Consider the following 19,579-nt stretch of genomic DNA (forward strand, 5'->3'; position numbering starts at 1 on the left):
GCAGATGGTCAAGACCCTGCAGAGATTTGTGCCTAATAAAAACAAACTCTTGAAATGTTTTCTTAAAATAGCCGGTATCCATTGCACAGTGTCTGCCCAGTTCATGACTCAATGCGGTCCCGGCTAACGGGTCGCTTGCATCCTGCCCCGTTGAACCAACGTAGCTGCCGTCGAGCCTGCTGCGCAAACACAACTTCGTACCGTGTGTGTACAGCTTGAGTATACAATGAATTGAAATGCTAACGACATGATTGTTGGCTCTTTTTTTTTTTTTAATCGTTACTGAGCATTTGGACCGGTGAAATGGTCTCTTAGGCAGATCGGTGTAAGAATGGTGATTCATGGTGCAGTCCTCCTCTATATTGTGTCTCCGCTCGTATTTTTAGACAGCCGCCTGGCTCCGATACGGACTCTTGTTTGCACTGGCATAGTTTGGACACCAGCACTTGAAAAGCCTCTCCTGAACCCGGGCCGTTCCGTAGACACGCACACATACGCATTTGCGCAGATCGCTTGTCAGGCCAAGGTTATGTGTGCGCTATCAGCTTGTAATGAGGAGTAGGGCACGCAGCCTTTTCTCGTCTTGAAGCCTCTAATGAACCTGACATCCCGCTTATCCTCCGCAGCTTCCATGAAATGATGAAATGCTTTTTGGCCATACTTGGAATCGAAAGAATCTGCCATCAACTCTCAGGCATAAACGCTAAAGTCTTCTTGCCTCTTCTAAATCTAACGTGGAAGTTAATTGGTTACCAGCATCAGACTTGATTGTCCGTCATTGCTTGTGTTTTCCCCACGATGAGTCACTGATAAGATGCTAAGTTAATTAGCGTGGCCAACATGGTCAAACGGCTCATTGAGAGGGGAAGACAGACGGGCCTTGACGCATAGCCAGGCGGGCTCGGTGGAGGCGGTGACAGATGATGGAGGACAGACAGGGGAGGAGAGTTGTTTGAAGGTGCCGCAGGGATCCTCCCCCCACCCCCACCAGTTCACTTTTTTAGAGGTGCGGCCAGTTAAATCAACATGCACATTATCATGCCGCAGATGAGTAACACTCAGCTGACACAGTAAATTGTTTAAAAATGTTGAAGAGCGCTAACGTGCGCTTTTCAAGGCAAGCGGGAGGTTTGGATGTCAAAGATATGTTCTTTGGGTCACGTTGTAAGCCCCGCACACGAGATTGATTGCAACTCCTTTTGCGAGGCTGACATCAAGACGAGTGTTTCATCGTTTTATTGGATTGCTCGGTCATTAAAGAGCTGGCAAGTAAAGTAAAGGAGGTGCATAATTTTGTTTGGGGGTGGATGTCTGTTATCGGAATGAAGCGAGCGAGTTAAAAAAGTAGCAGGGGAGGAGGTCATGTCGAGCAGAGAAGGAATGAAACACAAAATTGGAGAGACTTCATTCATTGAACTGCCTTTAGGCGAGGCGGGCAGCTGACACCCGAGGCATCAAAAGTCTTTGTTTTTACTAAAAGTGCCGATGTAGGCCGAGTGGTGAGGTGGTGTGGGTGGGGGTGCGGGGGGGGGGGGTCACCCTGCATGCGCCTGTCTTTGAAAGCTTTTCTTAACTGCTGTCAGTGCACTCGTTAAATGGAGTTCAGAATTGAAATGGTTGTTTAAATCAGTTAGACTGTGTCTAATTGCTATGGACTGTGTTTTTTTTTTTTCTTTTATGGATGTCTGATTTGACCAGGAATTGACTTCTGCAAGCCCGATTGTTTCTTTTCCTTGTCTAATGTTGTGACTGACCACGATATACGTTGGTTGTGTGCAGTCGGCTGGGTTAACAATTCTCGCTTTGTCCCTTACCCAAAGTGCAAAACGGTCACATCGCTGCCTCGCTGAAAGTACACCAGCGCGTGCATCGGGAGTCCACCAACTCCTTAAAATGGAAATGAATCAGCCAGATGTGCTATTCTTTAACTGATGGACACGAAACAGATACTATATGTTTTTCTTGTCACGGTGAGAGCGGCGATTAATTTCAGCGGTGCCCGTGATTCGGTGATGACAACCGAGCGCTGCTCAACACGGCACTAAATGACGCCATTCGAGCCAACGTCACTCACGTTCTGTGTGACGTTGGTTCAGCTGCTCAGGTCATTGCTGTTGACAACAAATTGTCTCGCTGAATGTAGTTGAGGTGACGTGCTAGATGATTCATGAACCATTATGAACTCGTGTGGTTGTCGATTATTTTATTATTATTTTTAATTATGGAGGGATGCATGTTGTCTTTCAGGGACCAACGTTGGAACCCAGCTTTTTGCGATGCTGCCACGTGCCTTGTGGCGGCCGCCCCATCGATTACGCTTTTAACATCAGCAACAAACTGCTTCTCGACATCCGACGCCACGTCAAGAAATACTACTCTGTGAGTATTTCTGTTTGCGGTCCGGTACACTCGTGTGGCCTCTCCTATGATAAATCACTGCAGTGCTTCACACACACCGACTGTTTGCAGGGCCTCCAAGCCATTTCGGTTTCAACTTGCTTGACTTGCACATCGCTGCAAGCCACTTTTATCTTCCGAGTTGATGCTTATTTGAATCTGCAATGCCTTTTGCCTACCAATGGGCTTCATTTGGTTAAATACATGCGTCTGCGTTTCTTCGAGCAAAGATGCAGTCAAGTTTTCCTCGTGTGTGTGAAAATGGAGGCAGCCCGTGCGGTAATGGCAAGGGAAGCAATCAAAAAAAAAAATCGTGGACAGAAGATGAAGCAAACCCCAGCGGGGGCACAGCGCTGACATTTTCTAGCAAAGAGCACATTATGCTTGCAAAAGTAAGAGAGCACCAGTTATATTTGTTTGGATCATGATCCATGAAAATACTCAAATGTCAAATGAAGAGCAAATTTGTCCCTTTCCTTAGCCTTTTGTAAATTCAACATGCGGTCGTGTTGGTTCCTATAAAGTGACACAAAGAATGCAATTTTGCCACGATGTGGCAATGAGAAATCTGCTTTGGTTACGTGACTTCCGTCACGCGGGCACTCACCACACCGTTGCTGACAGCTACAAAATTACGGTGACAATTGTTACTGATCATGTCTATATCTTTGTGACCTTGAACCTCCCTGAGCACTTAGCATTCACCAATTCACGCTAAGCGTCATTCCAATTTTTTTCCTGCAGAGGCAACAGTGAGTCCCAAATGTAATCCAGATTTTCAACCGACTTTTTTGTCAACATCTGAATCTGATATTCTTACTATTACTTGGATCATGAACCGAGCAAAGTGCACTTGGCACACACAAGACATTGCATAAGAAGAGTAAAGAGGTGATGTTGTGTGTTGTGACCATGACTTAGTCTTATGTTGATATTCATTAACCATGCTGCTTTACAAGTGTTCAATGTCACAATTTTATAGGGGAGGCCAAGTTGCTAAAAATCAAATCAATCACATTTTCCTTACTTTTAATGCTGGCCAATTATGTTTCAAGTGTTGCTGGTCGTGCTGCCTAACACACACACACACACACACACATTCCCCTTTCTCTTTCACTTAGGAATTTCTGGCAACTTAGATGTTGGACCTGAGGGAGTGGAATGCACTGTCTGTAAAAGTGTGTGTGTGCTACTCTCCCACAGTGCTGAACAGAAATCAATTATTGGGAATGTGTGGCGAATGAGCCCCTCTCAACTCTTTTGTCACAATGTGTGAAACAGCTGCTGCCACTGAATACTTACACCTCACACACACTCTCTCACACAAGTGACTGAACTGCAGTGGACACAGCGGGGCAATGAAGAGGGGAAATATTGTGTAATTAAGGATTCCTTTCAGCCCGAGGGAGAGTTCAAATAGAGCCGTTTGTCTGGCCAGAGAGGCAAAGCTTTGCATTTATTTTGTGTGTGTGTGTGTGTGTGTGGTCACTAGTAACTCGCCTACAATTGTGTTGGCATCCTCAACCACGGGGACATTAATCATTTGTGAATCCCACCCCCCATACCCCTGCCAACCCCTCCCTGTCATTATGAATAAACCTGTACTCTGAGAATAGGCAAACACTCTGTTTTCTTTTTCTGGTCCTGCTGTCTTTGCAAAATGAGAGATTCATTGGACCAACCATTTCTTCTTCTTTTTTAACCCCTCCCATCAAAGCGCCGTTGCCATGGCATTTAACAAATTATTGCAATTACCCTCAATGTGCGGGTCGCCCCTGGAAACCGGCTGAGGGGCAAGACGAAGTGGGAAAGGGTGAATGAAGACAGGAGAAAGTGATAATCCTGTTCCGAACAAAAGGTCAAAGTGTTGAATTGAGAAGCTTTGATTAAGCGGGGGAGTGTACAAAGTGGAACCGTTTGAGCTCTATTGTGTGTGTGTGTGCGTGTGTGTGTCTGCGTGCGTGTGAGCAGAGTTGAATGTGTTTGTAAAGTAGATCGATTTTGGGTCTTTGTGACTAGAGCTGGCAATTTTGGCAGCCAAGTGTTGGTGGTTTTGTGTGCGTGTGCAAGTGGAATCCACTGGCACAGGGAATCATGCTGGCTCCATGTTAATATTGACAATGGATCTCAGACAATTATACCATCCGTGGAACATCAAATGGCATCCATTGTCATTTTGACTGATTTTCTGAATTTCGTTTTGTTTTTTTCCTTCATCCACCCATGAGGGGCAAAATACACTTTTGAACGCCTGCAAACCAGGCCTAGGAATCACAGAGTAACTCGTCATAACATACCTCGATATTTGCTCATTGATATCATGATGGGTTCTTTGTCTATGTGTGCCCTGCGATTGGCTGGCAACCCTCGCCGACCGCCCCAAGATGGCTGCGATCGGTTCCAGCACGCCCGCGACCCTCGTGAGAAGATAAACAGATTAGAAAATGGAAGCATATCATGAGAGCCTATATGCTATCATCTAATTTATAAACGGCACTGACTGAAGCGGTGGGGGGGGGGGGGGGGTCGTCATGCCAAAGAACCGAAGGACTCTGTGTCCCATGGGTTGGCTAGTTAGGTGTGTGTTGACACTTCCGATATTTTGCATAATTTAAGGGTATTATGATAGCAGACCAAATAATTACTTAAGACGGAAATGACGAAAGAGTTTCAGCGGACACGAAGGTTTTTGATGTCTGCCTACATCTATTTCCGAGTACCCTGCCGTGTCCTGCTCTTGCCTTGTTGAGTTAAATGACATAGAAGTCATTTTGACGTCTGCATACAGTATGTCGTGCATTCGCTCGTGTAATTACGCAATTATGGGCCTTTATACCGCCCACGACCGGCTATACACCTCCACTCCCAAGTCTGGCAAAATGCCTTGATTAGATGGCACCCCGCGCACCTCTTTGCTTCTCATGATTTCCTTGTTTCAGATTTCTCCCTCTCTCTCTTTGGCTATCACTAATCTATGGCTTGAATCTAAATTGACTTGAGAATTTATTTCAGCACCTTCAGCAAACTTACGTGATTGCATCATCAATTGATACTTTTTCAGTCTTTTGGACTCACAGTTTGGGGAGGAGTGTTGAGGTTGCAGATGCTGTTGGGATTTATTTGGAGTTGGTGAATGGAAGGAAGGAAGCCTGGGCATTGATGACTGTGCTTCTTATGCTCTGTCATTAGTTGGGCATTAACCCCCCCCACCCCCCGCCCCTCCATTTACTAATAACAGGGTATGAGGAGTGGGTGGGCTGCTTGTAAGAGTCCAGGCCTATTGCGATAGTCGGGCCTCAGCACCTGTCCAGGGTCACTAACTCAACCCGGGGGTGGGGGTGGGGGGCTAACTGTGGCTGCCCACTGTGCTGCCTGTCTGACAAGTGCACAGCATCATCCCTCTTAAGTTCACCATTTCATCACCCAGCTGCTGAAATACAATTGGAGCGGTGCGGCGCCTAATATTGGCAAATGCAAATAACTCCCACTCCCGCAGCCACAACTTGGCTGAACATGATGATACCATTAGGTCCGGTCCAAGTCGGGTTCGTAAGCATCATTATGCGGACCTTAGCGCTAAAACTGCGTAATGCATGAACTCACCAATGCATGAACAAACGAGTACAAAACTACACACAAAACACGTGCACAAAACAAAAACCTGTGTGTGTGTCTGTCTCTTGAAGGGCTGGTTGGTTTGTGAGGACCAGGCTTGCCAGAACAGGACCAGGCGCTTGCCCATTGCCTTCTCCCGCCATGGACCCATTTGCCCAAGTTGCAGCAAAGCGACACTCCGCCCTGAGGTAACGCACGAGCACCTCATCACTGTTTGAGTGGAATCTGACATAAATCCACACACAAGCACACCGATGGTTAGTTACTGGCGGATTTGTCCAGGTGATGGTGCTGTGGAGCTGAAAACTCTCCACATGCTGTATGGAGCATCTATGCATCACTGTTTTATTTCACTTCTACACACCTCATGAAGTACATCAGCACCGCGGACGAAGATGTAATACAAAAGCTAAATCAAAATTGTGCCTTGACAGAGGGTTTTTTTTTTCACAGATTAAGTTTTTTACTGTGGTTGTCCACTGTGTACCAAATTATCCGGCGTATGTTGGTTTTCCAGATATTTTTGTATAATAACAGTTGAAGTGGCGGGACCCTTGTGGCACTCCAGGTTCAAGAGGACAGTCACTCCGGAGGTTGCTGAAATTCTCAAAGTCCAAGCCCCTAGTGTTACAAAATATGTCTCTGAGCTAGCCGGCCAAAGCTCGTTTCTAGCTAGATAGTTCGACCTAAAAACCACACAAACTTGCCTCGACCTTCGACTTGTCAAGTGTCGGTGACGTGTATGCGTCAAGGACGCCTCAAGGTCATCTTTAAGTCAAGTCAAGTCAACTGTATTTCATGTTACCTGCTGTTTTGGGAACTTTCAGTACCTTGTGAGCACTTTGTTAGCTTGACCACTGGATTTAGCAACACTCTCCCTCTTGAGCGCGACTGTCCAGTCTGCCTGTCCTCAGTCCCATTCCGTTTTAACTCTTGCCCTAACTCTACTGTCAGTTTTTTTTTTTAGTTTTTTATTTGAGGGGAGGGTGGGTCTTAATCCACTGCGCTCAATACTTTGCTGTCTCTGACTTTGTGGCGACAGATAGTAACTCAGAAGCCCAATTTAGGCTGTCACTTTTGGCCACTTAGAAGGCTGTTGGTGTGTGTACCTGTGGCACTTGAAACCACAGGCTGGATAAAAACTCCCCCGCTCACTCGACCACCGTTTCTCGCTAAGCCTTGCAGCCTCTCTACGCCTTACCATCTCCGGAACATCATGTTTAGCGACGCACTTTGTCATTACTTATTACGCAGAAGGCCAAAGATAATGAAGACAGCCAGCTGCAGTACTGTTGACAAGACTGTATAACCACCGTTGACAGTAAGCTTATTATTTAAAGAGGAGTGAGCTGCTAAGAATGTTGAATACTTTGGAGCTGCAATTTCTCTTTGACGCAAGTTAGATGATCAATCCTGATGTACTTGGAAATAATAGCGTTATTAATATAATCATGATTGATGAGCCAGAAAGGCAATCAGATTTTCGTGTTGCCGCATCCGCCACTGGAATGTAAATCGACTTGTTTGTTCCTTTTTTTTTTTCTGTTTAGCGTCATGGTCCATTTCCCATCACGATGGGCGCTGCCTCCGCTCGCTTCTCTTCCCTCCGCCGTATCGCGCTCTCCACCCCGTCTGTCTCTCCGTCCATCTCACTCTGCCTCCGCCGCCCTCTCCGGCTGGACGCAGCATCAGAGTGCGATCCGATCTCCATGTAATGGCGGAGTAATAGGCACTCTGCCTTGATTGGTTGGTAATTTGGGGGAGTTATGCACAGGTGCAATTTGTAATATTTTCAGGAAATTAAATGTCTTTCTCTTCCCCTGTTCCTTTCGTCACCGTCCTCGCCGCCACCCACGCACATACGCGGCGCTTAACTCAAGTAGCCCCTCTTTCCACGCCCTGTTTCAAATCCCTCCTGACTTTGCCTTTCTTTTCCCTTTTTATTCACCGCTTTCTTGCCCCTGCTCTTTTCTTTTCACTTTCTTCCCCTCTGCCCCCCCCACTCCCTCGTTAGCTCTCCCACTTATTCCCCCCCACCCCCCTTTTTTTTGCTTTATTGATGTACGCTCAGGCGCCCATTAGAGCTCCCTTTTTCCCTCTAGTGGAAATTGCACCGTGTTAATTTTCACACAAATTACGGCAATAGCAGGTATCTCTATTTGATACATTATAGCGGGAGCAATCAGAGATAATTGAGTGCCTTTCAGAGGGAGACGGCTGCATTCACCGGCGCCTCAAAGCCGCCCCATTATCGCCTAATCGCTCTTTAAACACTGAATTTTGCCGAACAAAAATTCTTGTCATAATTTTGCTTAAGTGTATTTGGAAATCACAGTCCTTTGAGCGAGGATAATTGAAATCAAATCCCTTTCACTGGAGATGACATTTCTACATTTCTCCCCAATTGAAATTAATTTCAAAAATTGGGCATGAATATCTTCAAATAGCAGGCAATTATGCCTTTCAATATAGAGAAATTACCGGCACTGAATGGTTGGTGGCTTGCGGGGCGAGAGCACCAGTTAAATGCCTTTGTTTCCCGTCGTGTTTGCCAAGTAAAGATTTACATATATTGACTCATTATGGTGTCTTGTCAAGCTGATCAGCGCGACTAGCTCCAGCGGTAATAAATGCTCATTGCATCTTTTAAAAATAAAGATAAAAAATGTGGGAAAAAAAAAAAGTTTTAAAGCACGCTGGAGTCACAGCTGACAGAAAATGTACGTTAGCCTCTCACCGCCATCCCGGCACCGCAGCTTGTTTCTCGCAGCTGCACTCGTAAAATGGCCGGATGGCGTACCGGCTCGGCCTTGTTGTTCACAGGTGCCGTACCTTCCTTGTAATCACGTCGCGGCCCATTGCGTTTTTTGTCCACACGGCCAGGTTGTCGCACCGGCTGCCTTTTTGTTTAATTGCATCTGATTGAAGCAAAGTCTGACGCGCAACTTCTTGGGACGTTGTTTGTGTACCGCGAGGTCTTGAGTGCTTTTTTTTTTCTTCATCTGAGAGCAACTCACAACGGGTACAGAATGATTCGGAAATCCATTTGTACATTTTTTAATGATTCATGTTTCCTTCTGACATTCCTGTTGCTTGTGCACACATTTTTGGGTAGTGGTTTTGGAGGATGGGCAGGGGCGGGTGGGGGGGGGTCATTAGGGGACAAGCAAAGGGGGTACGACGTGTTGAAGGGGGGGGGGGCGTCCTGCGCCCCCGGGAGAGAGGCAATTTCACAGCTGGTTTGCTCCTTAGGCAGTCAGGCTGAAAACGCTGCAGATTTGTGGCGCAAATTGAAATGGTGTCAGCGCGGGAACAAAGCGCTTAGCCGAATGACAAGGCGGCCGTACGTCCGCGCATGCCAAAGAAAGGTGGGGTTGAGGTGCCACAAATTCAATAACCACCCTGTAATGTTTTAGCCACGCCTTTCTGACACCTGTCGATCAATCAGAAACTTGTGAATTGGCCGGCCTGTAATCAGCATTGCATTGTGTGAACGCGAGTGCGTGTACGTTCTTGCGTTTCCTGCATGTGGCGCGACGTGCTTCTTTCCAAGATGGCGCGCGACTGCGCTTGCGCCACCTTGGCAACCAATAGCGAGGTTCCATTATCGGCCCGACATGGTTCGGTTGTTGGCGAGGCGGCACATCGGCGGTCAACAGCTGTGCGTGCCACGCATGCAGCCGTTGACGACCATTAAACACCTCCAACCTCTCGCATGCACACACACACGCTCACTCATCATATTTGACGCGCAGCTACATTAGACACTCTTGCCACTTGATTATGCCGCTGTAGTAAAAACTGAAATTACAATTACGCCGGCGGTCGATTGGCAGGTATAATGGGCGCGCGCTCGCTCCAACGGTGACACGCAGGAATTGTCGGGGGATTCTTCTTCCCGGCGGTAATAATAAAGCACTCTGCACACACCTGACGTGGGTGTGGGGTCGGGGGCTGAGCGTGGCCCTCTCCAGCGTCGCGGGGAAATGACAATCCGATAACTGCAATTAAACATGCAGTATAATGGCTAATCAAATTGACAGCCTCGGCTGTTGGCGTTCTTTGCTCACAATGGCGTATCACAACAAACTATTACGAGGGAGGAGGGGGAATTTCAGGCCCGAGCCCTTCTTTTCACTCTCTCTTTCCATCTGCGTCTCCTTCCGTCCTTTTTTCCCCCTTTTATCTTTCTTTCCTCTTCCGCTTCGACGACCCGGTGTCACTCGTCGTCATCCACCTGCGGCTAATTGCAGTAAAGGTTAAAAGAACAACAAGCGCAATTTGTTTTCTCGCCCTGCAGAGGAACGGTGACGTTCCGCACATTTCCTCTTGGTCAGCATCTTCTCATTAATCCGCCAAACTTGATGTTTTTTTTTTTTCTTTGCATCCGTTTGCAGTACTCGGAGAAGGCCCTCTACGACCAGATCTGCTTCTACAGGTTCATCTTCGACTGGGACTATGCGATGAACAAATTACTACAGGGAGAAGAGAAAAGTAAGCAAACACACACACACAAGGTCAGGTTAGTATGAGTTATAATTGCTAAGCTTGACCTACACCGATGGATTGTTTTCGGTATGCTAACTAACTCAAGTCAGTCGCCCTTGCATCCGTAAAATGTTCTTAAAAAAAATGTGGGTATGGCTATTTGTGCATTCCAGTGTTATGAAGTTGTTGTTTTTTAATATAGTTTCTAAAGTTTTGTGCATTTGCAGTTAGTGGGGGGAGGGTGGACGTTGCTTTTTTAAATGCTGTGATATTTTATTCATTTTTGCTGTTTGTGTTGGAACGCCGCAGTCGTGTTTTGAAAAATCGAAATCACAGCGGTGAGTGTGCCGTGTGAATTTTAATGTCCCCCCCCATCAATTTTTGCTCACAAATACTGTAAATGTAACGTAGCATTAACAATCAATGGCTCCCGAGTAAGCCTGTTACCCAGGCTGCACTTAAAATAGTCATCATTGCTGGCCCATTCACACACGCACACACCAAAGTATTGGCATTGTACATGGGAAGGGGGGGGGTTAAGGACATTCATCTCCTCGAGTCAACAGCCCTAATTTGGGAGACGGATTCAATCACGCACACGTACAGAATGCAAAATGCTCCAATCACCGGGAGAACGGCGGAAAGAGCCCTCCCTCTCGCTCCCCCAGCCATCCCCTCAATGTAAACCTTTACCGCTCCCTCTCCCCGTTCACTCGCTCTCTTAGACAGGCACTCGTTTGGCTGTGTTGATTGAAAACAGGTTTTAGATTTGAAGAAATGATAGGGGAAGTAATGGGCACGCTGAAGAAAGGATAGCCCTTCTCCTGTAATGGGACATGGAGCGTATATTCCTCACCCCCCCCCCCCCCCCCCCACACACACACTTTGGACTCAAAGAGACCCTACTCCAGTCAGTGGGTGATGCTGGGGAGGCGGAAGCCGCATGGCCTCTCTACGCATAGTTCTCCCTGATTGATGTCACTTGATTAGAAAGGACGCCTCGACCAAGTGATTGATTTATTTGATTAAATATTTATGTATGTATGCTCGAACGGTCGCGCTTGTGCGGCAGCGAGACAACGGAGGTAAATATAACTTGTAATCAGCAGATGACCACTCAGATGATGGAAGGCGCTAAAATAAAAGGATTGCACCGGCGCAGGGCGGCTAACATGATTATAGCTCCCCACTTCTGCTTTCTTATTATATTTTTGTCTTAGACTGGATGCAGGCAATCATTGCCAATCACTTCTTGACTCGCCTCCCTTCATTTCGCCGAGCTTTGCGCGGCCACTTACTCTTGTATTGTACCGCCCCACGCCACCAAATGGAACGCGTTTTGTAAGCGGTCGGGGCCCTTTTACAATTGCAAATCCAACCGGATGTCAAATAACATTTCAGATCCTCCAAGCCGGGGCGGCGGGGGTGTCACCAACGCGGTGCCCACGGGCACCGACGAGCCGAATAGACCACGGCCCTGTTTTTGAAAATGCAGATTGGCTTAGATTCATCGAGCAAAAGTGTGGAATATTGCGATGCATGTATCCGAAGAATATCACGAATGTGTAGTCATAATGTAAGTAGTAAAAGGTCATTCAAGATTTTTTTTTTCCTTCCGGTAGTGTGTATCACACTGGTAGCCCTTTCGCAGGAAACGGTAAGCAGCAAGGAACGGTTGCTTCGCCCTGCTCCAAGCTTTCGCCCTTCTTAGCTGCACATGGGAGCTTTATCGCCAATCTACTTGCACTTTGGTGAAGTTTCAAAACAGTTCGCGCAAAATTCTTTTTTTTTTTTTTTTTTTAAGACTATTAGAGTATGTTTCGAGCATGTATTTCTCAATTGCTGCCAGAACGGTCCTTTGGAACACCTTCGGCTTTACGCCGCATCCTTCTTCATTCGCTTTGTGTTGAAGGAGTGACGGTCTAGCACTACGTTATTGGCAGATAGAACTGACAGTCATTTTAGGTGCGGGGTTTTTTTTGTTTTGTTTTTTTTTGTTTTTTGTTTTTTTTAGAAATGGGTCCATAAAAAGATTTTCATTGCTCCTGAACACACACACAACTTCATGCTGATAGAAAGTATAGGTCTACGGTGTTCTCCTCTGTCCTGTGGCCGTAATTCCACATATTACTGCATTACACACCCAGGGGCCACATTGCTGAGATTACGGGGATGAGACGGACAATTCTATTCTCTGTGCTTTTGCTGTAAGAACGTGTGCATGCGATTCATTTAAAAACGACATACATTCTTGCTGCTGGAGGCTGTAAATTTCCCCATTGTGGGACGAATAAAGGATATCTTATCTTTGTAGAAAATATTTCCCTCCCCAATTTCCATTTCAGTGGGCTCCAATTGTTTTGCAGATTTTGGTCCCTATTTGCCGCGTAAATTTATTGTTTAAAAAGAAAAAAAAAACGTTTGCTGCCTTGACTGCAACGTGTGCATTTAGCATTGTGTATTTTTGTGTTACCAGTCCATGAATGTGTGTTATTTATTTATTTTGAATGACCGGTCAGTCGAATATATTTAAGGATGCATCCTATTCGTCCGCCCGATTAATCCGTCGGACCGTAGAAAACCGTAGCTCGGTTAGTCCGGTTTCAACCCGGCGGCCATTTCCGTCCTTTTGTATTTTCAGTTTCGAGCCGCGTTCACATGTGCCCGTCTGTGAATTTGTTTGTATACGTGCTCGCAATAAGCCACGTTGTAGTCGAACGGCTGCGGATGGAACGCGACGTTGGAACGAGCGCGTCTTATCTACATATGCGTGGCGTTTTGGTGCCTGATTGCTGCGGCTGGATAAAAACGGGGGAGGTAATTTCATCCGCGGCAGGAGAGCTCCTAATAGATAATGCACACGCCGCCGCCGCCGCCCCCTCGTCGGTTGGCATCTCATATCGACGAGTTCCAATCATTACTTGTCACTTTTCATCTTTGCGTCTGTTGCTTTTTTGTCCTCCCCCTCTACGCGTCTCGGACTGCGGGCAGCGTGATTGCTCGTGAGCCGTAATGTCATTTGGCCGCATTGATAAAACGAAATTGTCCTTAAGCTGCACTATTCTAATGTTCCCTTTTATTGGCTTCTACATTTGGTCCCCTCAGCCCCACCTCCCTCTCCTCTCTCTTTCCTTTCTCCTCCCTCCACTCTCCATTCTCTCTCCCTCCATCGCTCTCCTCATCCTCCCTTTTCCTTTCTGGGGCACGGCCAAGTCCGTGGGTGCGATTGTCGACTCAATTATTCATTCTGCGCAATTACACTCGCACAAAGAAGTTTCCCCCGTGCTCCGAGTGGTGATTAAATTAACTGCTATTCCAGCTGCCCGCCGCCACCGGCCTAATCGAATATTCATGGGGGCGGCCGACACGATGGCCGATCTCCATTAACTTCATCATGCTCACTTAATTACAGGCTTGTTATTGTATTTACACCTAGTTAGAGCGTGCGGAGCCCTGACATGCTCGTGCCCAGCGCCGCCGGAATTTCGGCACCTTTGCCGAAAGCGAAGGGAACCCCTGAGGTGCTCGCATGTATCCGTGCGTGTGTGTGTGTTGTTGTAGGTGGCGCGAACAGTCAATCTTCTCCTGCGGATGTCGGGCATAACATCTGGGTTTGTTGAACCTCAAGAATTTGGTCAACTTGATTGTAGATTAATCGTATCTCAAAGCCCGTGCTCGACATTCCCGCCGGCCAACCCACAAAATGCGGGTGAATTTGGCGAGCGGCAGGTCACTCGGGCACATTTGCCACTTCGCTTGTTCCAACCGGAAGCTCCGGGAGGCTATTTTGATATCGTGTCGAGGTATTCATGCGGAAACTGTACGAAAACTCGCAATGGATTGAAGAATTGTGAAGCTGCAAGCAATTTAGGGGACCGATGTTGAAATTGAACGTGACATTTTAAGATGTGTTTGGTTGAAATAGCTTTTGTTTTCACTCAATATGAAATGCTGAGGCCGCAATTTCAGCAAATGACTCGAGTCGGGACTGACGGTCGAACTGGCTCACCGCTGAAATTTAGCGACGGAATCGTACGTCATTGGCGGCTGACGGCTGGCCAATGACGTTGCAGCAAAACTTTGTAAAATGCCCACCTTGGCCTGTGACGCCATTGGGCTACAATCCAAATTTGGAATGGCAGCAAAGATGGTCATCAGCGGCGCACTATTGGGTGCCGTTTGCCCGCGTCGTTGGGTGTGCGGCGAGCGCCCGAGTACAGTATGAGCGTCCTAAGAGGGCCGCTCACACAATCCGTACTCATAACGACGCAGATGTAAATTTCTCCCTCAAACCATTCGACGGTTTGCCGCAAAAGCACACCAGCAATTAAATTCTTCCACTCGCTGCAGTTTAGTAGATCGTGTCATGGCAATTTCGTCTCGACTTTCCAGACTTCTCCGTCAGTGGAGGTGATTTGTATGAGCTCCTCTGTGCATACTTGTCCAACTTGTTCTCTCTTCTATTTTTGTTCCTCTTTTAAATCCTTTATCTAGTCAACGTTTGTGATTGAGGCGGCAGCGAGGGGAGGACAATGCTAGGGGGGGCGGGGGGGGGGGGATTTTCTACCTTTTTAGAAATGATGACATGATTGCTTTCGCTTGATCATGCACCATCACCCCCACCCCCCTCGCCTGCCCCCCCCCCCCCCCCCCACTTCTATTACCCAGATAAATAGACTCATTTGTGTCTCCCTTCTCCCAGCATCCGTGTCCGTGTTAGCACGAGTATGTTCTCATGATGCCGTTGACTTCGACCGCATCATGTGTGTGTGCGTGGGGGGGGGGGGGGGGGCGTTTCTGTGTATCTAACCTTTGTTCTCGTGGCCACCGGTTAGGTTTCTATTTATACAGCGTCCACTAATGTAGCGGGAAGAAGGAAGGGCAAGACGGGAAATGTGACCATATGGACATTTTGGATGTCGGTGTTTGCATGAAGTCCTTTTGGGTCCAATATTTACGGTACCTTTCCATCTTGATGTATTGAATGAACACTCTTGGTTACCACTGCCTCAAAAAAAAAAAAAAAAACAATCGCTGAATTATTCTTTCTTCCGGAGCAACAAATATCCCCTTCACTTCCGTGTGGTGGCGGCAGCCAAGTTATTCTTAAAGATCCAGGAAGGGAAGATGTGGCGTCCTACTTTAAATTAGAAGAGAATGGAGCCATATGTGAATTTTGACATCCGCACGAGTGGCGTCATCACACCCAACATGTTGTTAATGGCGGTCCCTTCGGCCGCAGCGTCGTACGTCTTGGGGGGGGGGGGGGGGGGCGGACAGTGCGCTAGGATTGTTTTATGCCACTTGATGTGCACTCCTCGCTTAACTGTACCGATGGGAAGATTTCGCTGCCATCCTGCGTGAGATGCTATCGCTCGTCTCACAGCGGCCCACCCGAGGGGATAACACGCGAGGTATCGACCTCATGCTCTCGTTGGACTCCCGTATTGATCTCTGGTTTCTCTGTGCTTGCGCCGGTCCAATTGTGTGATCTCCATCCCGACCCGCAAAGTGGTAGCATTGCAGGGAGATAGCAAAGCATCTCCAGGTAAATACCTGTACGGGAGATTTAATATACTGGGGAATATTTGAGGGAGGGGGGGTCTGTTGTCCGATTTTTTTTTTAGGCTTTTTTTATAAACTGGTGTTCCGATTCCAAAATTGCGGTCTCGTTTTTTATTTTGTGTGTTTGTTCTCAAAGCTTGTGACAATCCCATCGTAGTGTTTTGTTCACATCACTTTTTTTTTTTTTTAACAAAAACGGGGATCCGACACCCCCGAAACTTGACAGAGGAAAACAGATCTTTTTTGCATTACGCACCCCCAAAAATTTTTTTCAAACCTCAACAAAAATTAGTGTTATTCGCCACATGTCCCCCAGTTATGTTTTAGATCCAATTCATGATAATTGAGACTAACAAAATCATTTCCACCCCGCCCCCCCTCCCCTTCAGCTCGCGCTGGCTTGTGGACCAAAGAAAAGGAGGCATACCGGAAGCTGAAAGAAGTGCCGGAGAAAGCGCTCGCCAGCAGTAGCTACTCAGAAATTAACCTGGCCAAACTCTTCCAAGCCTTCACCTCCCTCAAGTAAAAATGGGATGCGGGATGAGATTTCTTTGTTCATCTCGTGGTTCTGGGGAATATTTTCAACCCCCCCATCAATGACATCGCTCTTTGGTATCGAGGAAAGGCTCCAGACCGCATCTCTGCATCTGCGTGCGTTTGTCACAAGGCAGCATGATGAAGGATGCAAGAGTTGACTTTGGTGTAAGAGAGGGTGGTGGGGGGGGGGGGGGGCACACGTGTTGCCATCCCGGCATGGAGCAGCAAATTTTCTCCCGCACCGCCTCCATTTGAACGTTTTGGTCCCTTTTCACTCCACTCCTCACTCCCCCTTGCTCCCAGCTTATCCGATTATTGCTTCACGATGTGTTGTTGTTTTTTTGTTTTTTTTTATGCTTGTCGTTTTCTGTCAAGCGTTGTCATTACGCAAGTCATTTGTGTTGTTGTTTTGATATTGTTGAGCGTGTCCTTGATACTGAAACATTAAAAAAAGGGAAACAAATGCGGTCTTGATCTCGTCATTTGTGTTGCTCCCCGCGGCCTCTTTTTCGACATGATCCCAGCGATCGCGTTTGGTGACGCCTCAATTTCCTTTTGATGGGACGCCGTGAAAGCGGAGTTCTTTGTTGCGGTTGTAACGTCTTGTCATGAGACATTATGATCGCAATAATAACAATACATAACGTAAAACCGATCCTTCTCCAGTAGTATCAATAAAATCTGATTATTTTAATCATGACATCAGGTGTACCTCATGAAGTGTCCACTAAGCAGAAGTACTTCCTTCCTCCCTTGCAAAGCCTCATTTATCCCAAAAATAATAGAAATCATGGGGCTTTTCTTTGAAGTGGATTATCCGAAGGGAAAATGCCAGCTTCCTAACTGCATGTCCCCATTGCACCGTTGGGAAGGGGCATTTTCTGATTCCTTGTACAACACCGCACAGTGTTGCACCACCACCACCACCACCACCACCACCACCACCACCTCAGAGGGTGCCGATCAAAACAGAGCCGTATTCTTATCGATACAGCTCCCGTGTTGGATGTCGTTGGGCTATTCGGCCGTCCGTAATGGTACATCTGGTTATTTGCCGCAATCAGCTTGGATTTCCCGTGTTGTGGTGAAAGTGTTCTCGCGTTTCCCCATCAACAATTGGCTGTTAATACATTCAATCGATTCCCTGTTCAAACGCTGTCCTGCTGTTGACATTTGCATAAACTCTACCCGCCTCACAAATCACTCGAAACCATTGTGAGCCACAAAGGCAGCCTGAAGTGGACCGAGCACTTAAATCACGATTCACAAGGAATCGAACATGCTGCGCGCCACCCAGCGCAAGTGTATTTAAGTTGCAGGAACTTTACATCTTTATTTGATTCTATCGTCTCCTCCAGCTGCTCAGCCTGTTTGATTTGATTCTTTTCTTTTTTTTCTTTTTTTGGTGTGTTTTTGCTCTTTGAAGATAAATAACAGAGGCCTGCCATTCTCACCGAGCGGCGAGGTTCTTGTTTTGTCCCCGGTCTGCTGTAAACCAGCCAAATGGAGTCCCTCGCATTAATTCGACCCCACTAAAGCTAATAAGGTCGAACAAGTCTCTTTGTATTGTGGTGTTAAGCTTTATTGCTTGTCGTTTTGACCAGCGATGGACAAGGTAGGCTTTGATGAGGGAATTAGTCCTCCATTCTGTGGCTGTTATTCATAGCGCGCTGGAACGACAAGCGGCCGAGAGGGTGTCAAAAGGAGAGCCGGTCCTATTGCAAAGTGTCTCCCTTGTTGGAGCTGAAAGGGCGGTTATGAGACGATAAACCGCTTAATACACGGAGCTAATTGGATGAGAGCAAGGGAGACGAGGAATTAAGGGGCAACCCGAGAGGGGAGCGGAGTGCCGCGGCCCCGCTATTCAGCTCTTTCACGGGGCCCGGGGAGGGGAGGCGACGTCGGGGAGCGGGAGGGGGGGGGGGCTGTTCATCAAAGCGCATTGGAAGCTCCTCTCCCAGCGACTGAGTGAGTGGCGACTGATCCAGCTGAGGCCGTGGAGTGATTGGGCCTATTCTCCTCTCTGCTAGGGACGCGGTGTGAAAGATGTGGGCCCGAGAATCCAAAATCAGGGGTCAAATCAAGTCCACAAATAGGTGTGAGGGGAGGGGTCGGCGTGGGAGGGACACCTGGACAAAACCTGTGTTGCATGCGATTGTGGGCATTTCGTAAGTTGTTTCTGCAAAGCTGAAGTTAATGGAGTTAAAAAGACGCGGGGTGTCACTTTCCAATGCGTAAACGACAAACATTTCGGTATCAATGTACAATGATTTGGTGTATGGAGGGAATAATATCAACGTGGCACCATTTTGACGGTCGCAATTGCTTATTAATGTAAAATTTGGGTTTTGGATCATGAATATTTGCCTGTGACGTATTGTCAAATGATCTGTGACGTATTGCTCATGTGTGTTGTTTGATTATGCTGTTTTTTGTTATTTCTTGGGTTTTTGGATATTTCGTTATTTATTGTGATTTGCTGCGCTTTACTATTTGAATTGCTTTTAGTGATTTATTGTGTATTGCAACTTCACGATCACTGTTGTGTATCTGTGCGCGTGCGTATATGTAATGTGTTTGTGGGTATATGGACGATTTTTTTTGCAGCAGCAGCTGTGTCCCCTGCATGAAGCCTGTGTGAATCTGTGAAGACATGGCAAGTAATTTGGCAAATCTAACTCTTCCCCTACTTGTCAGCTGTGTTTCTGAAACCCTCTTGTTTGGAGTAAATTGAGTGATTAACAGGTGCCGGACCTGCAAAACAAGTCCACCGGAGGAAGACGAAGAGGCTTTTTCACGACGGCATTCAATCAAAAGAGGGACGAAATTAATCCTCGGGGTAATTTCACGCGATTTACACGGGCACCAAAGATGGGTCAAACGGAGGAGAATGCGCATTGATTGCTGTAATAGTCACCGCGTCGAGTAAGATCCTCTTGGGAGGGTGGGAGGGGGGGTCGAGCAGGGAGAATTGGGC

General features: G+C 47.1%; 1 protein-coding gene across 1 annotated transcript in view; it reads left to right on the forward strand.

The window, feature by feature from the left end:
• The window catches only part of pola1 (polymerase (DNA directed), alpha 1), a 32,840-nt gene extending 15,758 nt beyond the window's left edge, over nt 1–17,082 (forward strand). The window contains exons 34-37 of the mRNA XM_052054430.1: nt 2,248–2,379; nt 6,084–6,200; nt 10,410–10,506; nt 16,455–17,082. Coding sequence (XP_051910390.1) covers nt 2,248–2,379; nt 6,084–6,200; nt 10,410–10,506; nt 16,455–16,591 — 483 coding nt within the window. The 3' untranslated portion in view covers nt 16,592–17,082. The remainder of the gene's footprint in view (nt 1–2,247; nt 2,380–6,083; nt 6,201–10,409; nt 10,507–16,454) is intronic.
• The last annotated feature ends 2,497 nt before the right edge of the window (nt 17,083–19,579 follow it).

This window comes from Hippocampus zosterae, chromosome 20 (assembly GCF_025434085.1).
Source record: "Hippocampus zosterae strain Florida chromosome 20, ASM2543408v3, whole genome shotgun sequence".
Taxonomy (NCBI): domain Eukaryota; kingdom Metazoa; phylum Chordata; class Actinopteri; order Syngnathiformes; family Syngnathidae; genus Hippocampus; species Hippocampus zosterae.